This window comes from Eumetopias jubatus, unplaced genomic scaffold, assembly GCF_037043125.1.
Source record: "Eumetopias jubatus isolate StellerSeaLion01/CBP00866 unplaced genomic scaffold, mEumJub1_p1.0 scaffold_3, whole genome shotgun sequence".
NCBI classification, from domain to species: Eukaryota; Metazoa; Chordata; class Mammalia; order Carnivora; family Otariidae; genus Eumetopias; species Eumetopias jubatus.
Window position 1 is genome coordinate 30700784 of NW_028274809.1, and position 19100 is coordinate 30719883.

A 19100-nucleotide genomic window follows, 5' to 3' on the forward strand; every position below is an offset into this window, starting at 1 on the left:
CAAGAAATGTTCTTTTAGGTCTTCCTAGTGGTTTGTGCACATTGTGAAGCATGTTTTCCAAGACACCCATCTGGAAATGACCAATTCTTAACAGGGCCCAGACTCTTGGTTTTGGTTTTACTTGGGCCTCTGGGATGCGGAGGGATGCCATGCTGGTCTGAGGACTCATGAATAAGCTGTGGATCATATGCAGGTGGGTGTTCTTAAAAAACGCATATATCTTAGATTTCAGAAATGGAAAAAGATTCAAGTCTGTGTACATATGTTTCTAAAGCCTTAGTGTCCCGCCTACTGCCGGATGACTCAGGTGAAAAGCAGCAGTACCCTGTTCCTCACCACAGGGAGTGAGTGGCTTCTCCCTGTTCACTCAGAGGGCCCTGAGTCCTGCCCTTTGGTCCTTTGGCCACGTCTGCGTGGCCAGGCCACGGGGGCCTCTGGTTTCTGCCCACAGAGCAGCCTGCGGGTGCTGGGGGTTTGGATTCCTGCTCATAGCCCGAGGGAGGAGTTGGAGAGCTCCTCACAGATGGTAGTGGCCTGAGACGGCTGACTCAGGCAAAGCTGGGGCTGTGAGTGAAAGTTTCCAAGCAAAATTAACAAGCGGCCGTTAAAGGAAAAAGGTCTGTCGGGGGCTTATTCTTCAACGGGCTCAACCCTTGGGTTGTGGATTTCAAGGCACAGAGAGCCAAGGGCCCAGGGGCCACCAGGCCAAGCCTGCTCCTGGATCTCTGGGCAACCTCTGCAGTTACTCCTGCACGTGGGAGGATGGAGAGGTGTTGACCGTGGCCCTTCCACCACGGTGGGGCTGGCTTTTTCCTGCTGCTCTTATTCACTTTCCTTTTTGCAGGGGTGCTGCTGCTATGCCCTGTCAAGGGGAGGACAGTGCAGGCGGCATTCTCTTGGTAAGCGTCCATCCACGCTATGGGCCTGGAGAGTCAAGGCCAATTCAAAACATGCACCGGAAATGAAAAGAGAAAGGAGTCTCATTTCCTTTGGTAGTAAGTGCTTTCCAAAACCAGGAGCTTCCTTGGACAGAGTGGGAGAGAGGAGGAACCAGACAGAACTTCGAACCCTTCAATTAGGTTAATTGTTCCTCTCACCAGCTAGTGGAACAAGGCAGTCGGGGAGGAGAAGCTCATTTATTCTGAATGCAAATGGCCGGGGAAGAATGTTAAAAATACCTTGCAGGGTGAGAGATTGAGAGAACCGGATGTGTCTTTCTAAATACAAAAATCAACAAGAATGACAGAGAAATGGGGAATGGAGGGGAAATGGCGGCGGGGGGGCGGGGGGAGGGAGAATTAAGGACGAGGTTAAGTAGTGGAGGCTTGACCCCAGCCGAGCCTTTCTGACAACTTGGCACTGGGGAAAAGAGACCCCAGAAAGATTTTTTTTCTGACCTTCCTGATCTTTTCAGTTCAAGCTAGAAGCATCCATGGGGGAGTGGGGAGAAAAACAGGAAGCTACTTAGTAAGGATGATAAGCCAGAAGATAACCTGTAACTTGTCTGCTTCCCCTACTTCAAGTCCAGCAAGAGGCAACATCCTTGTCCCCTTTTGCTGCCAGAGACTCCAGCAACCTGAGTTCTCTCCACCCTTGGGGCTGAGTCCTGTGGGGAGAAGGCGGCCCCAGTGGCCCCAAACAGGGCAGGAGCATGTTTTCCTGGCCTTGCAAACTTCCCAACATGGCTCCCTGAGCTTTTCCTTCCAAAAGCTAGGCCTTCCTCTACTTGCCAATATTAATATACATAAGATGACCTCTTAGCAATTTCCCTGGGAGATTTGCTGGCATAAGCATAACAGAATCTGGCCCTCAGTCGACAGAGGTGCTTAGTCAAAATTTCTCTAAGCTCAGATGCAAGCTCTCTGTGCATTACGCTTCTGTCTGTGCCAACCTTCTACAGCCCAGCCAAAGGCACTGGGAGCAAAAACATCCAATATAGGAGCTCTTCTAACAGAAACTCTTGCTAAAGTCCACTGCAGGGACTCAGCAGACCTGAGATGCTGTACGAGTCTATCAGGCTGTGCGTTTAACTCAGACAAAGAGGAACTGGTGAGTTACCCTATGTCATCCACTGAGTCAAGAGTAGATCTGGGATTAGAAAATCCGTCTTATGACTCTTCGTCACATGAGGCAGCCATCCCAGAAACCCTCTGGTTTTCAGTGCAGACTACCTCTTGCTAGGAGAAAACCATTATGTAGGTGTGAAGTAGTCCTAGGAGGATAACAATGACATCAATTCACTGCCTCACAGTCTAGCCCTGGTTCAAGGGGGGCCTTGTCTCCTCCACGGGGATGCGCCGGCCCGGAGGTAGGCCTGCTCCCTTGCACCTTTCTCACCAGCTGGCCCCTTTATTAATTTTTCTGTACTTGCAACGCCTTGGTCACAAGGAATGTCCAGACTCTTTAGGAATCATAAGGGGACACTGAACACCCAGTGGCAGGCACATCATAGGGGCACATTTGGAGCAGGACATGATCATTGGTACATTCTTTTCTGCACAGAAAACTTGCACTATTGTTTCAATGACCAAAGACTTTCAGATAGAGTCCACTAGATGGTACAAAGCACATTCACGTTCTTGACATTACAAAGCTACCTGCTCCTTCACCTTAATTTAAGGGACTTTGGTGTCAAGAAGGCATTTCTAAAGCACTCATGGCTATCTAAATGCCCACTTGGTATCTCCTAAGCTGCACATTTCCAAGGTGGCAGGACTGATGTTATGAGACCAGCTGAGCCTCCTCGGGGGACTGACAAGCTCTCTGGGCTTTGGTTTTCTCATCTGCAAAATGTTAGTCCTGACAGCACCGACTTCCCAGGGCTACTGTGAGGGCTGGATAGAGCGATATTTGTAAAGCAGTTAGAAGGGTGTCGGTGAAATAAATCTGTAACATCAGCTTTGAGACAGCACAGGTATCAAGAACCAATGCGAATCTTAGACCTACCGGTGTAGACTCAGATTTTTAACTCTATTTCTGTAAGGAAATCAGCTGCTGCTTCATAAAATAACAGGCTGATCCTCTAGAGCTGGATGCAGAGGAAGTCTCCACGTGGGGATCTGGCTACTAGTTCATTAAGGAAGCTGGTGGGGTTTCTACATGTGGTGGCGGTGGTGGAAATGGGGAGATCTCCAGGGGGAAAGGAAATTCCAAAGTCAAGAGCTGGTATATTGCAGTCCACCCCCAGCCCCTAGATGGAATTCTCCTCCACTGCCCACTTTGAAGATAGGGCGCTATTCTCTACACTCTTCACTCAAGAAGGCTCTTTTCCTCCATACTATGGGATCCCCTAGGCCTTTATTTCCCCCGAAAGAGAACATCATCTTGAGGTTTCCCTCTGGGGGCCACTGTCCAGCAGGTGGGTCAGGGGTGCTGCCATTAGGTGGCAGCGGGTAGGAGTGTGTGTCTCACGGATGTACAATCAGGCGCTTACTTGCAGTCGTGCTTCTCAATTTCGAAGTGAGGGTTGAAGTTGAGGACAATCTTCTGGTTGGGTTCAGGGGCGTAAACAATCCACTCGCAGTTCTGGTGGGATGGGTAATCCTGGGGGTAACCTGGGGAGGTGATATAGCCAGCATCTTTGGAATTCAAACGACCTCCACAGGGTGAGTCTGAAAGAGAAGGCAAAGAACCCAAAGAACTTCAAATATGCTACAGCCTCTTTTTTTTCCCCCCTCTCCCTGTTTCTCTTCCCTACCAGTGGCTGATTAAAACTGTTTTACAGACCTTTTATGGCAGTCCAGAAGACTAACCTACTTACTCATTCAGTGGAAGAGATTATTTCAGCTCATCCCCCCCAACTCACCCAACTGAACACACACACACACACATACACACGTGCACAATCACACACACTCCCCAAATCAAAATATTCCAGAAAATGATCATAAACATTCCCAATTACATGGCCTGAGATGAAAGAAACAAGAGAGCGGCAAACATAACATGCCCCCTGCCTTTTCTCATCTCCTCTCCTTGGTCCATCTTCTTGTTCGAACCTCTCATCTCTATCTTTATCTCATAAATCCTTCATTTCATTGGGTGTCTCCCAGCCCAGCCCAGGCCGCCAGAAGAAAGAGCTCCGGGAACTGACAATAGTGGTTTTGTGGTGCCGACCCACAAACGAGCCTGGTAACAATTACATGTGATGTGGAGGAAACATTTTCAGCTTTGGGCCAGAATAGGCCCTGGAGGGTGATTTTAGCTGCTGTTTCTTCTTCTTTCTTTCTTTCTTTTTTTTTTTTTTTTTTTAAGAAAGAAAAAGCAAAAACCCCAAACATTTAATTCCACATACACCACAAATTTGATTTATTATTTCATTATACACCGAGTGGAAAAAATCTGCATTGGAGAATTCACTGGCTCTGACCTCAGAGCTTCGACAAAAGTGCTTTGTGTTTTTTTTCCCTTGCTTTCTACCCGCCGTCCCTCCTGCCTCGTCACCACCACCAGAGTGTGCTGCTGCTTTGGCCAGCGGCAACCAGGACGCGGCCATTTGAAAGGCTACTGCAGGGGGCGTAGTTGCCCCCCCTTCCCAGCAGGGCCTGGCTGGAGGTAAACAGCTTCCTATGGGCCAGGAGGCAAGGGGGCGACTTCAAAGGCAGAAAAGGTGGGTGATGACATTTGAAGAATCTCATATATTTGGGAGTGAAGTTCTGTAATCCCCAGGAGGGGTTCCTGGGAAATGGGGGGGGGTTTTGCTTAATACCGCAGTAGAACAGAGGACGGGAAGGCACGAGAGACCTGGAAATATTCAGAAGCCTCCCGGAGACCTTCCTGAGATGTGCGCCTCTCTTAGCATCAATCACGATTTAATATCGCCATCTGCATGGAGCAGCATGGGCCCGTGAATTATGTATTATGGCTCAGCAGCCACCCTACAGGACGGGGTCTTTCTCCTGTGTTCGCTCTTTGAGGGAAAGGGTCATGCATTTTTTAACTCTACAGGTGCACTTTACTATTCCCCATGTCTGTTGGCATTACTGCCTTCCAGACCTCTGCTTTAGATTACCAGCCTGACAGGCTTTAAATGCATAAAAGATGGGCACGCCGCGCAATGGTGGTTGGGACACACAAATCCACACAAGTAGCCTTTTAGGCATCGTGCCTCCAAGAGCTCAAACTGTGCCGTGTTGAACTGCCCAGAATCTAATGGATTCAGGTTCCATTTCCTACTGGGTGGAAAACAAAAGCAGGCCATTTCCTCTGGCTAGCAGAGCCCACATCATCCTCTAACTAATGACCCTGCACCCTCCCCAGTCCAGCAGGACAATGGGCCCAGCCCTCCTGCAGACAGAGAGGAGGCCTGCGGAGGCCCGGGACCGCCCATCCCTCCGCAGCCAATCCCCGCAGGCTTGCCCACGCCACTGCCATGCGGGGCGCCCAGCACCTTCCAGCAAGTCAAACTGTGGCCCGCTGGTACTGGCTCAGGCATATGCGATCGGGCTGAGAAGGACCCTCTGAGAGGGCAGAGGTGTGGGGACTTAGCTCACCAGCGGCTCTTACCAGGCTAGCAGGGGAGGGGATTTTCTGCCCGCTCTTTGGGTGAAAATTGCAGCCCTGACTCACACTCACCCCCAAACCACACTGTTCGCCTTGGAACTCACCAGAGGGACCCTGAGCAGAGCTCCTGTTCAATAATTGTGATGGTTTCTACATCATCCACGCTCTCTCCCTCCTTCTCCTACCCCTGCTCTTCTTCTCTCCAGCCACTCCCAAAAGGAGAACTTCTCCTCAACTCCGCCCCCCACCCTGTTCAAGCTTTTAGAAATCAGACCAGGCACACACCATCAGCAATAAAGACAGGAAACTTCCTCATAGGAAGGTTTCATTTCTCATCCAAACCAAGAGAAATCACTTCCCCACTCAAAAAAATTTGAAATTATATATAATCCATAGCTGATAGTCTGTGTTTTCCATGGTCAAAATTTAACGGAAAGAAAAAAGAGCAACTCGTTTCTTTTTTTCTGTCCTTTCTTTATCTGAAGAAAATTAAGGCACTTTATTAAAATTTTTGAAAACTCATTAGAACCTCTGCCTTTGCTTTGGTGTAGTTAACCCCTTCAATACCAAAGCATGTATAAATTCACCTTCTTGTTTGGATGGCACTCACACTCAGAAGCACACACTCACATAGATACCGAGCAGACGTCGGATACATACGCATATTAGAAAGTCACACTTCAGCCCCTCACACTTTCACACCCACTCGTAAAATATCACACATCGTTCGCACAGACACATGGCCACCAAGATAAATACTACAGTTTCTGCCTCTATTTTTCTTGGAGCAGACTGAATCCTGGAAAGATATCAGTAAAACTTGTAAAGAAAACAGACTTCATCCTTCTATACCTCTTCTTGATCGTTGAGGCTTCAGTTCCAGGTTTGGGGACGCTTCGTCTCTTGAACACACACGCCCCCAGGAGAAATGAACTAGACTTTCTTCTGAAGAGCTCTACCATCCATTACTCCGGCGGCCTGGCTTGTGTCCCAGAAGGAACAGCATAAATGCCCTCTGTCCTGTGTCAGAGGAGTCCAGCCCAGCCAAAAGAAAGTTGAACTCAAGGGCAAACCCCTTTAGGCCAATCTCCACATACAGAAGGGAAGTTGACCCTGTGGAAGTTGGACCTACTGACCCTGTTCGGTGAGTTGACAAGGGACTTCTTTCTCCAGCTATTTTGTGAATACCTTTCACCTGGGGCAAATTCATTTCCCAAAGAGAAGAAGGCACACCCTGCCCCGGGCTGTTCAGAGCCAGTTTTCTCCTACATCTGGGAGAGCAGCCTGAGGGATGAGCCAGCTCAGGCCAGATACAGACCGCAGACGCCCAAGAATAAAGGGATTAAAGTGACACCTCTAGACCTAATTGGAAAGAAAGGGAATAATAAGTCCTAAAGTCAAGAAGGTCTGATTTTCCCCCCCATGATGAGTATTTAGGTGTTTTTATTGGACATGGTCAATGTCAGATTATTTCTGACATTTATATCGTTCTCTCTCTCTCTCTCTTTTTTTCCCTCCTCCTCAAGTGCCCTCGTTTTGCTGGAGGCCTAAGCACCATCTGATGTGGCCTAGAGGTAACCCGGCTCTGGATCAAGTAAAGCAATTTTGTATCCACCCACTCACAATTCTGAGGCTCTTTGCCAGCTTCAGAAGGAACTCACCCTTCTACAGAACCCAGCTGAAGACAAACTACCAGTTCCTTCGTAATAGCTGATTTTCAGGAAGTAATGAGAAGAAGTAAAAGAAAACCTAAAACTCTGGTCTGCCTCCTAAGGAAATTCAACCGGAGTTGTTTTACAGGAACACTGTATGGCCTGCACTTGACACTAACGTTCACTGAAAGGAAGCCCTGACTGCTGTGACTACTTTTAAATAATTAGAATGACAATGGCTCACTCCCGGCCAGGCGAGGGCACCAGGTGACGCTGGGCAACAGCCTGCTGGCAGTCCCTCAGCAAAACAACAGTCCCATCACTGGGCTTAGCTGAACGGAAGGAGAATGTCCTTGGCCCAAACAGGGAAGTTTAGGACTGGCTGAATGTGGGACTGGAGAGTCAGGTTGTTGTCAGAGGTAGGCCTGGGATGACGGGACCGAGTTGCTAGAAAGGGAAGGGGAGGGGGGTCCCAGAGTAGCAAGAAGAGGGCAGTGGATTCTTCACTTGCTGACCTTCCTCGGTCTCAGCTTCCTACACTGTAATTCAATGGGTGGATTAAATCAAGTGTGGAGTTTTCAAACTTCTTAGAAGTGTTTGTTTTCTCTTCGAACAAAACTCTACCCAGAACTCTGATGTCCAAAGCAGGTAGAAAGAAGTGGAGCTCTCTTGGGTGCAGGAGGTAGGGCGGCGAGAAGGGGTGTATATTCTGGGCCCCTTAGTTCCCTTGTCAACTCTGCTGGGCTTTGGGGAGCACAGTTGGAAACCCACTGAACTAGACTTCTGTTCCCTTGTTACTTTAAAATGCCCTGTGAGAGAGAAGGGGTAGGAGGATTAGAAGACATCTATTTCTTGTGTATCCCTGAGGGTCCTGTGGAGAAGAGCAGTCGGTCTCATTTTCCCTGAAAATAAGAGCCTTTATTTCCTCTATAATTTATCCTTTATCCACAGCATAATCCCATCCTGCTCCTATTTCCAGGGCATTGCTTTCATTTCATTATTAGCAGCAAGGTAAAGAAGCAGCTCTTTCTCCTGCTTAAAAAGAGAGACGGTTGTCACCTTGCCACGTCATTAGCAAGAAGAAGCCTTGTCTTCAACATGGTCTCACCACTGGCAAGCTGTGTGGCCTTGGGTAAGTCAGGAAACATCTCTGACACTGTGTTTTCTCATCCATAAAATGAGAGGAGTGATCCTAAAGGTCAGGTCCAGTTCTTAAGTTCAAGGCCTATATAATGAGGTGGGGAAAAGATCCTATACCTATAACCCATAGATTCTCTCCCCTCCTAGAGAACAAGATGTTTATTCAAGGTGTTACTCCTGTTTCATCTGTTTGGTAAGCCTTGAAACAACCTCTGGGATTTTTCCGATGAGCATGCCTGTCTTGCATGACGGAGAGTTCAAATGTCTTTTAATCACATTAGCCCTACTGACGTGAGTTTCTTTCCTTAACCGAGTCTGTAGCTGCATATTTATAAATATTGTGGATACGTAGTTCTGTGTGTGAGCATGTGAGCAACACTGATGCATAGAAAGGAAGACCAAAAAGTTTCTTCAGATTCCTTGCCTGAATCATCTAAGTCCCCTGCTCGGGGTTTGAACTAAATTTTGCTCACTAACCCCGGATAAGCTGCTTTTTAAGAGTTATTTCTGTGAGCTGAGGCTGGATTTTGTTTTATTCAAAGCGACTTCAGTCTGTCACAAGACAGTCTCATAAAATCTGTATCTTGGCTTAAGCTGGGAAGAAATGAGCCAATCCATCAGCCCAGGAATGCGGCTGTTTGACCACTTCCTAAGGCAACTGGGAAGGGATGCAATCTATTCAATTTATGGGCCCGGGTGGCAGTGAAGGATGCACTCCTGAAGGCACAGCAAATGGAAATCCCTGTGAACTTTTGCAGTGATAAAGTTCAAAATCTGAATAAAAGAACCTCTGGGAGGGCAGGAAGGACGGGAAGAGAGGGTGAGAGAGGTAGGCAGCACATCAGCATGGAGAAAGGAGTAAGGAACCAGGCAAGCTCCCTCTTCCAAAACACCTCCAGCGCATTCACCGAGGACAGAACCGGGAATTGAGTCTGGAAAGGGGACCTTTGGAAAATCACTTCCCTTTAATCTGGATTCTAAAAATGAACCTTCATTTAATCGTTAAGACGTAAGTTTGATGTGATTACCTCCTCTGACCTCGAATCATGCCACCTGTGGTAACCTTGTTATTTGTCATCTTATATCATAAACAAATGCAATTCCAATAGGGCAGCCAATATAATATCATTAGCTTATATTTATGTCCACTCTTTTCCAGCCCTCGTTGCAAATGCAATTTTGATGCCATTGATGAGAGATCTGGGATTACAATTCCTGCCCATTTCAACAGACATTTGGGGAAGGAAATAGAGGAAGAATAATTTTGAGGTCTCTCCAAAAACCAAAGGAGAAAAAAAGGTAATATAATTTTTTTTCATTTATTTTGATTAACTGAACCGAAGGCTTATGGTGAAACGTCAGGGGCTCCCCACTGGTTAGTGAATGAAATCCAAACCCCTTGATGCCTAGCAGTGGGGCCTTGCATTTAGCCTAATGAATCATTTCTGACCTTATTTGCAATTATTTCCCTCCACACATTCTAAACTGCAGCTTCTGAGTGTTCCCCAAATAAACCCAGTGTCCATTTCTCTGCTCTCATCTTCCCCTGATACCCTTTCAAGCTCTAAAGCCCTTCCATCCTCTCAGTCAAGGCTCACATACCACCTCCACCCTCCCTGGTCTCCCACACCAAGGGTACTCTCCCAGCCTCCGTATCTCGAACCTCCGAGACAGAAGCTCTTTAAACGTCTTCTAATCTGTGCAAGGGCTCGGGACAGCCTTAACCATTCCGCTGGACCACTGCAACTTGAAAGCATGACTCCTTCCTCATTCATCTTTGGTGAACTTTATAGGATCGAGCCCAGAGCCTTGCCCAAGTCAGACTCAGTGAGATTTGATGAATTCATCAATTACGAGTCGACTAACTTAAACACCAAAAGTATTGCCAGCTAGCACAAACTCTGAGGAAGCCTTATTCAAACTGTGCTGCTTCTCTAGTACTGCCCTCCCGTCCCAACCCACAGCTGCTATTAAATGCTAAGATTTTTTAGTGGTGAACTGAGAGTTTCAGTTAACGTGTTTGGGATCATGATACCTGGTCATAAGTCAAGGTTGAGTTATGTGAACCAGGTCTCCAAAGACACTCTAAACCTCGGATAATAATGATGCAGTTCAATGGATATTTACATTTTAATCCTAGTGATGGTAAAAATAATTTATCTGAGGGTTTCTTCACCCCCTCCCTCTCTCACCCTCCCAAAGGTGAGTTCTAGATAATTGTTATCAGTAGCACCAGGAAGGGGCGCACTACTACTTATCACTAAACTGTTTGCTGATAATCGATGCTGTCTTCCTTCTACCTATCCCTCCCCATCTCCCTTCCCCTGGCCCCCAATATGCCTTTGGGGCACATCTGTTTTATTTTTCCCCTTTATCAAAACAATTATTACTACTAGTGCTCGGCCCAGTAGTTTGCAATTCCCTTTATCTTCTTTGCTGAAAGACTGGCCAGAGCCCAGATCACTGGTTATGGGGACCTTTGGAGGCGGTGAGCAGGGATGCACTGGATATGTGCAGTAAGCTGGCTAGCAGCCCCATCCACTGCGTGCTACTGGGGAGAGCTTTCCTTTTGTTATTCCCAGCCCCCTCCCTTCTTCCTGGATTAGATCATGACTCTTTTATGAAGACCCAGAGGGAAATGGGATTATTAAGAGTCTTGCTGGGTAAAAGCTATTCTGTCTTTATGATGACTTTCTTGAGTTCAGCTGCTGAGGGGCCTTGATGCCAGAGGAGAAGTTATTGCACATTCCGGGGAGCACCTTCTGCACAGTGCTCCCTGCTGAGCACACTTGCAGTGATGAAGGATGGAAGAGGAGATAAGGAAAGGAAAGGGGGAGAGATTAAAACAAAATAAGTAGAGACGAGAACACTGAGAGCAAAAGAACAAGGGGAGAGGGGGAGAGAGAGAGAGAGAGAGAGAGAGAAACGCAACGAGGAGACGTAAATCTAAGATGAAAATCCAGCAAAGAATATTGCTCTCTGAAGAACAGTGTGCTGAGAGATCATCTGAAGCTTATAAAACACAGACAAACGTTCAGTGGGGTAAGAGCTGAGAATGATAATTATTTACTTATTACAAAAACTCATAAAAATAGCATAAACTTATCACAATGGTTATAATGTACTTTCTATGATCACGAGATACAGTTAACCTCACTGAAGTTCTTCTGAAGATAAATGCTTTCAGAACTGGACCAAACAGCACTCTATGTAATCTGCCATAGCACAGAAAACCCCGATGGGGTAGGTATTACTATCAAACACACTTTACAGATCAAGAAATTGAGGTACAGAGAGATGGAGTGTTCTGGCCAATGGCTGAGCTGGATTTTCAACCTAGGCAGACGGGCTTCAGTGCTTCAGAAGCTGGGAAGCCCAACGCAGGGCCCCCCAAAACTCCTACATGACAAACTTACTTAGTGGCATTTAGGGAAAGACAAACGTTTTCCCTGTGTAGAAAACTCCCCGTGCTCTTCCCGCGTGCCAGTAATCTGTCCGTGTGAACAATGAGAGATGTGTTCGAGGCTGGGGTGTGGGGACGGCTGGAAGCACTTAACATCTTCTCCCCTCCCTGCATACACTGGCACCCCGCTCCTTGTCATCCTGGCCCTCTTCCCTGTGTACCAGAAACCAAGGTGTGTCTTTGGGGGAGGGAGGGTGGTGTGGATAGGATGTTCAGGTCTGAAACCATGTCTCACAATACGGAGGGTTTTTTGCTGGCCAACTCCCATTTCTCTCCTGTCACCTCAACCTCACTCATCCCCATCCTAAATGCCACATTGTTATTGTTCTACTGGATAGGAGCAGCATTTTCAGAAATGGGGGATTTATTTTTATAGCACAGCTGGTCTGCCAAAGGTCACATAATTTGGCAACGTTCCCAGTGGTTAAAAATTAATTTCTTCTTATTAATACAACCAAGGTCCCATAGGATCGGAGCTCAGCCTTATCTAAACTTGACAGCTTCCTAAACCTTCAGAAGATGCTTTCTCCTGGAGGGCCAGCCACGCTACAAGGCCACTGTGTCCAGGAATCCAGCTTCACTGAATCCTGTTATGTAATGAAACCATTAAGCCCCTTAGCCATTTCTCATCAAGGCAGATAAAGCTTTGAAAAACGCTGTAGGCTCTCTAGGACAAACTTACACAGTGTCTTCCAGGAATGGGTTAATTAAAAAAAAAAAAAAGTGAATTCCTTACCTGGAAGGAAGGGTACAAAGACTAACTTCTGGGATCAAATTTATGTCTGCCACTCAAAGAGGGTGCCTCAAAGATCACAGAGTGGCAGATAACGGTCAGATGATAAAATACTTCAAATATGTTAATGACAACATAAACTACTGCCCAGATGTCACGTTTTAAGTCCTTTCTCAACAGTGCTAGAAATTGAAAGGTATCATGCTTCTGCTCCAACTTCTAAAAAAGGAAAATCTCATCTCTATTTCCTCGTCTTTCCCAGCTGGACTTTTGGGGAATACATTCTGAAAACCCTTACCAATAAACCTGGCTCTGAATTCTATCAACCAAGAATTGTCCCACACTCTGATCACCCAAAGTCAGCTCATTCTCTTGATTACTTTAATGAGCAGTTGAATGACATGAACAACACCAGGCAGGGGCCTCACGATCATTGCGCCCCCGGTGTTTCTCCCCGGAGATGCTCCCAGACCCCTCCCAGCCCTTGTTTACATTCATGCCTTATTGCATGTGAATTGGCATTTGGACTCCTCTAACTTTTTCTATCCTAAAGAAGATAGGAGCTGACCTCTCTGGTTGCAGAATGTGGACTTTACATTCAACAGCAGGGGATGAGAGCCATTTGGTAGACAGCAGGAGTCCTGTCTAGATAGCCTGGGGTTCCAGTCACTGCAGCCTTCCAACCTTACATTTTGCCAGTTGGGTGCTCTGTGACTTAATCTGAGGGCAGATTGACATAAAAGTCCAACCCTGCAGTGCTGCCCGGGCACTCACAATTCTACCAGGCACATCTTGGACAAGAAGGTGCTTGCCTGGAGCACTCTGGGGAGCTCTCTTCTTTCCACTGTTTTGCACTGTGTGCTCTGTTGGCAACTGGTAACAGCTTCACTACCTCGGGTGGCTGCTTATGGGGTAAAGTTTACTGGGCATGCATTGAATGCGGGCATGAGACCAGTCCCCAGAGCCTAGAGCAGGCCGTCTGTGTACAATCTAGGAGTTCATAGTTTTGCTTGCAAATCATTACACCTGCCCATAGTCATCCCGCATTTTGGGGAGAGGGGCTAAAAAGGAAACCCTTATCAGGCGCCTAGAACGTCATTGCTTCTCTTTTAGGATTTGTTTGAACGCAGACCTGTCTCCCACAGACAATTTACACCTCTTATCTGATCATCCACTCCAGACGCAAGGCTGATTGACCGCGTCTGCCCGTGTCCATGGCAATGGTGTTTAAACCCAAGCATAGATCAAAGCTCTGGAGGCCGAGGGAGGGGGGTGTGTGTGGGAGGGAAGGTTGTTGGTTACAGGGTCCGGGTTCTTTTGGCCCCAAGCGGCACGTCCCATAGGTGGAGATGTTGGGGCTGGGAGTTGCCACCATCTGAAGAAACCCACTGTCAGGGCCAGAATAATTTCCTGAGCAAACCCCAGACCCCCCCCTCCCTGCCCCCTCCCCCCCACCACGATTAACTCGAGCAAAGGGGAGATTCCTGGCCAGGCGCTGATGAGGAGTGGATAGCGCCAGGGGGCTCTCCTCTCTGTCTGAAGCCGAAAGGAAGAGGGGCGGAGGGAGGGCGGTTAGCGGTGAGCACACGCCAGTAAACCGGAGCGTGGATCCCCTCCCCTTCAAGAGAAATTCAACCGGAGCCGCAGAAGCTGCGACACGGATGAGCCGGATCCCCTAAGCTTGCCAGGAAAACTGATTCCCACCCCACCCCCACGGTTCCCAGAGGAGAGACCGGTTCATTCGACCACCCCCGACCCCGTCCCCGCCAGCCCCTGGACGTTGGCTCTGCTCTGAGGGTGCCCCCCACCCAGCAGCCGGGCGCCTGGGACCCGGTAGGAAAAACTGCGGTGCAGTGAGCCTGAGGCAAAGGGTGGGGGCAGCCGTTTAATCACAGCTCGCCTCGCCTCCATTAACTTGTGTTGGTATTAAAAAGAAATCAATCAGTGAAAATGAAGCATTGGCTGTGAATATTTCTCTTTCTCACGTGGAGAAGCAAGAAGCGAGGCGGCGGGGGAGGGGAGGCGGACCGCGAAGGCGACTGCAGAGGTTCCTCCCAAGCGGAGAACCGCAGCGGCGACTTAACTTTCTGGCAGTGGATGGCGTGGAGGAAATGCCGCAAGCCTCTCCCTGGGGGTGCCCTTAGTCAGGAGGAGGAGGGGACAAGGCTGGAGTTGTTGGAGGCGGCCAACTTCTCCCAGGCTTGAACCTTGGTTTTGCTTTCGCTGGGAATATTTGTGCCTAATAGAATGTTTATGGATCGTTCGGCTCTGTTTCTGCTGCGTAGCCCAAACAAATCGATGCGGTGTTAGAGACGGCGCTGAGGGGTGGGGCAGGCTTGGGGGCCACCACGGCCCCACCACGGGGATGCCCGCGCGCCGCGTGCTCTTCACCTGCTCAGGCGCACGGGCGAGCGCTGGGCGCTGCTAGAGGCGGTGCAAGTTGCGCGCATTCCCGAGGCTAGAGAGGGCTCCTTTCCGCCCCTCTCCGCCCTCGGTTCTGAAGTCCGACCCCGACTTCCCACCCCCCCCAGTTCGGCCAGCGCTCGGATCCCCAGCTCCGCCGACCCCGGGCCTCAGCCCCTCGGCGCCGGCCCTCCAGGGGCCGCGGGGGGAATTCAGCGCACAGCCGAGCGCGGGAGACAGGAGGGGGCGCTCAGGGCAGGGCCGGCCGGGCGGCCCCGAGCCCCCGAGCCCAGGCAGGAGGGAGGCAGGCAGGCGGCGGGGCAGAGAGTGGGGGAGCCTGGTGCGCGCAGCCCAGGCGGCCTCCCTGCCGCCCGTCAGTGCGAGAGGCTGCCGCCGAGTTATTTTCTCAGTCGCTCTCCTTCCTGCACCTTCCCCGCCCTCCTTTTCCCCTGACTCCTTCTCGGAACGGGTTCCCGCCACCGCTGCGGCCGGCTGGGCTCGGCCCCCTCCCGGCAGGCGCGCACCGGGTGAGTCAGAGGTCTACTAGGGCCTCACCCTTTGCCACCCGCTGCCAGCTCCCCGGGTGCCACTTGGGGGCTCCGACGGGAAGCCGGAGTTCCCCGCGGTTTGCGATCGCCTTTTCGAGGGGCTAGAGGATATCCACCCAGGGCGGGTCCCAGCTCCGCGTCCCACAAGGAGGTCCCACCCCGGGTGCCAGGCTGCCTGAGGCGTCGTAGTGGTTGACCGGCCCCGCGCTCCGCGCCTCGGGGCTTCTCTAGAAGTGACGCAGCGCGGCCCGGGGCTAGGGTGGGAGGGGGCTCTGCGGAGAGCGCGAAAGGCAGGTGGCAGAGCGGGAGTGGGTTCGAGCGGGTGTCGCACACACGCGTACACTCCGCGCAGCGCTCGGGGACAGATGTGCGAACATCTGGGGTAGGAGATGGCCCCTGAGTCTTCACGACCCCTCCCGCTCGCAAAGCACACGGAACCTGAAGTTGGGTGTGTGTGTGTGTGTGTGTGTGTGTGTGCGCGCGCGCGCGCGCGTGTGTGTATGTGAGCGCGCGCGCGCGCCGGTGTGTGCCCCAGTGTGCGCGCGCTCGCCGGGGCCTACTAGAGTCCGTGCCTGAATACATAATATATCGTGGGCATCTTCACCGCGCGCGCGCGCGCGCGCGCACACACGCACCCACCGAATCACACAAACATACATAATTTATGCAGCATCTAGGTCTGTGGGAGGTAATTTAATTTCGCTTCAAGCTGGGAACTTAGAATTAAGGCAAGAGGGGATGGGGAGACAAGTGAGACCTGCGCCCATCTCTCCGACACGTTTTGCAGCGGCCCTGAAGACCAGCTCTGGTAGAGGAGGAGGGGCAGCAAGCGTGTGGATTTGGATAGCAAAGGCATTCCTCAGTCTTCCTTCCCCTCAAATAAACACTCAAGCTTAAATGGGGGGTGTTGGCGGTGAGGGCCAGAGCACCAGGCGCACAGCTTCCCCTTTTGGCTCTCACAGGACCCCGAGGCCGCTGTGATGGAGGGGAGGTGCCCGGGAAGCCGCAAGGGGTTAGCCCTACCACTGCCTCAGGCCGGCCTTAGCCTTGGGAAGTGCCTTCCGGTAAGGGCACTTCACGAAGGCTTTATCTCCTCTTTCTCTTTTCCCTGTTTCCTCCAGAGATGGTTTCCCCATTTCCAATCACCTGTGGCAGCTTCCAAGAGTTTTGTCGGATTCCCGACACTGTTCTCAGAGGGAAAGAGGCTCGTTCTGGGGAGAGTGGTGTGGGGAAGGAAGGACAAGCGCCACTGGATTCCCTGCACCCAGAAATCCCTTCTCAGGCCGTGTGCCCCTTGCCAGCCCTCCTCCCCGCTGCCAAATACTGGCCTCAGACTGTTCTGGGCCTTGCAGTCCTTATCTCTGCAGTCTGTCCACACACCCTTTTTGGCAGTGGTTGAGAACAAATTCCACTCAAAAGTTTCTAACCACTTCACAAGAGTAAGAGACCTTCGAAGGCCATGCAGTCTGTTTTATCTAATAATAATTTTTAAAAGAACATCATTTACTTTCCCAGAAAACACATGGATGCAGGAAAGAGAGTCGGGGCGACCAGCCGCCTCGGTGGCCAGCAGCGCCCAGCCCCAAGCCCCTAGCTCAGCTGCAGGCCAACTTGATCCATCAGCCTGCGCCCTAGGATTCTGAGGCGTATCCACACATTCTGCAAAGAATCCACAGCATTGGAAAACCAAAACTAGACTCTTGTGTTTCCCAAGCCCTTCAGTTAACATTGCTCAATGTAGCTAAGTGGAGAGAATGCAAATGATTTATATTTCACTGGCTAGGTTGAAGAAACTCAAGGGAGATGTGTTCTGCTTCAAGACGGGGGGAAAAAATCCCAAAAACTGTAATGCAAAAGCTTTGTAGTATTTTTAAACCTTTGATTCAGTCCATATGTGACATCTGAACACCGCCAAATTCTATGTTTCAACACACACACACACACACACACACACACACACACACACACACTCCTAGCAGGAGAGAAAAGTTGGGTTTTAGGAGCGGTGGTGGTGTAGGGCCGGCCGGCTGGGATCTCTCTTTAAATTATTTAGTATAGAGAGAGCCTCCTTCTATGCCATTCCGTGCGGCCCGTATAAGCCGTTGCTTTTAAAGGGAAAAAGATGTTGAGATGAACAGAAAAAACTTTCAGGGGCTTACCTGGTTGGCCTCTCACTTCGTGTCCCGAAAAGTAGAGAGCTAAGAAAACCCAGGTGAGAAGAAACATATCCATTTTGGAGAAGGAGCCTTTCTCCAGAACTGGGTTTGTAGATTTCTTGTATAATTTTAAGTCTTTGTGTTTTTCTCTCCCTTGCGTTCTTCCTTACGGTGTCTTCTGCAAAGGTTTCTAATGGTCAGTGTTTCCCTCCTGGGTCCTGGCGGCCCGTCTTCACCTTTATTCCTGCTGGATTCTCACCTCACTAAGAGGAGGGTGGCTCCTGAAATCAGCAAAGCGGGAGCAAGCTGGGAAGAGGGGACGGGTTTCCTCTCTTAAAAAACAAAACGCTTCTATGTCCTCTCCAGTTCCTCAAAGTATCATTTCCTTTATCCTACAACATCACGAAGATTTCCCGAAAGCCAAGCGTAAAAAATAATAAGAATAATAAAAAGAAAAGCCCAGACTTGCCTTGGGCATCACACGTCCCCAGGCAGCTGTGTGATCTCAGAGGCGTAAACCGACACACATCCCCCGGCACCCGGGACCGACACGCGGGCGGAGGCACCCACCGCCGGACGGCCGGAGTGCGAGGCGGCCGCCCAGCTCCTGCCCTCGCCGGGTTCCCCTAGCGGGAGCCTCCCCAACGACTACCCCCGCTCGGCCAGCCTGACGAGGGGAGTCAGAGGAAAGAAGCGGCGGCGGCGGCGGAGGCGGCTGTTGCTGCTTGCGGCTGCTGCTGGCGGGGCGGCGGCGGCTGGGATCGCCAGGGAGCGGGCGAGCCCCTCTCCGAGTTCGCTCGCGCCCGCCCTCACCTCCACCTCGCCCAGCGCCTCGCCGAGGTCTGCGCGTCTGAGGAGGTGCCGGGGGCGGGCTGCGGGCTGGTGCCTCGCTCGCCTTCTCTGCTTCCCCTCCGGCTCCCCCCAGCCTTTTCAGGCCGAGCAGCATGTGGATGTCAGAGCCGCGGCAGAGCTATCCGATTACGCGCCGGCTCAGGGCCCGCCCCTTCTGTGTTCCTGATTAAAGAGGCAGCCGCGGAGCCGCGCGGCGTACAGCTCAGCGCCGCGGCACCCGGCTCGGGCGGGGCGGCGGCGGCGGCGGCGGCGGCTTCCCTCCCACCCCGACCCCCCACCAGCCGCGGCCCGATCAAAGTTGAGGCGGCTCCCGTCCAGCCGCTCTTCTCCCACCCGGTCGCTCCTCTCCCACCCGCACCTCCCGCCCACCCCGGGCTCCTCCGCGCCTGGCTGCGCCCGGCCGCCCGTGCGCAATGCCCGGGAGAGGGAGCGCCGCGGGGCACCTCCGGGGCGCACTGCCCTTGGCCGCATCGTCCCCGCCCGCGGGAGACTCCGCAGGAAATGGGGGGGGAAATCCCTGTTCCCCCCCTAAATTCCCGGTCTCCGAGGCCACACACGTAGAAGCCAGCACAATGCCACGCGCAAGGGCGTTACAAGAGGAGTTGGGTGGCGTACGGTGTTCGGTGTAGGGAACCAGGCGGCAGCTCAGCC

General features: G+C 51.0%; 1 protein-coding gene across 4 annotated transcripts in view; it reads right to left on the reverse strand.

Annotated features, from left to right (window-relative positions):
- The window catches only part of NRP2 (neuropilin 2), a 111938-nt gene extending 93394 nt beyond the window's left edge, over positions 1-18544 (reverse strand). For 3 of the 4 annotated variants that reach the window (XM_028112125.2, XM_028112129.2, XM_028112128.2), the window contains exons 1-2: positions 17601-18544; positions 3434-3611 (exon numbers count right to left, since the gene is read on the reverse strand). In XM_028112125.2, the coding sequence (XP_027967926.1) occupies positions 3434-3611; positions 17601-17673 (251 nt within the window). In that variant the 5' untranslated portion in view covers positions 17674-18544. The remainder of the gene's footprint in view (positions 1-3433; positions 3612-17600) is intronic. The other variant, XM_028112126.2, reaches the window with a different exon arrangement.
- Between the last annotated feature and the right edge of the window lie 556 nt (positions 18545-19100).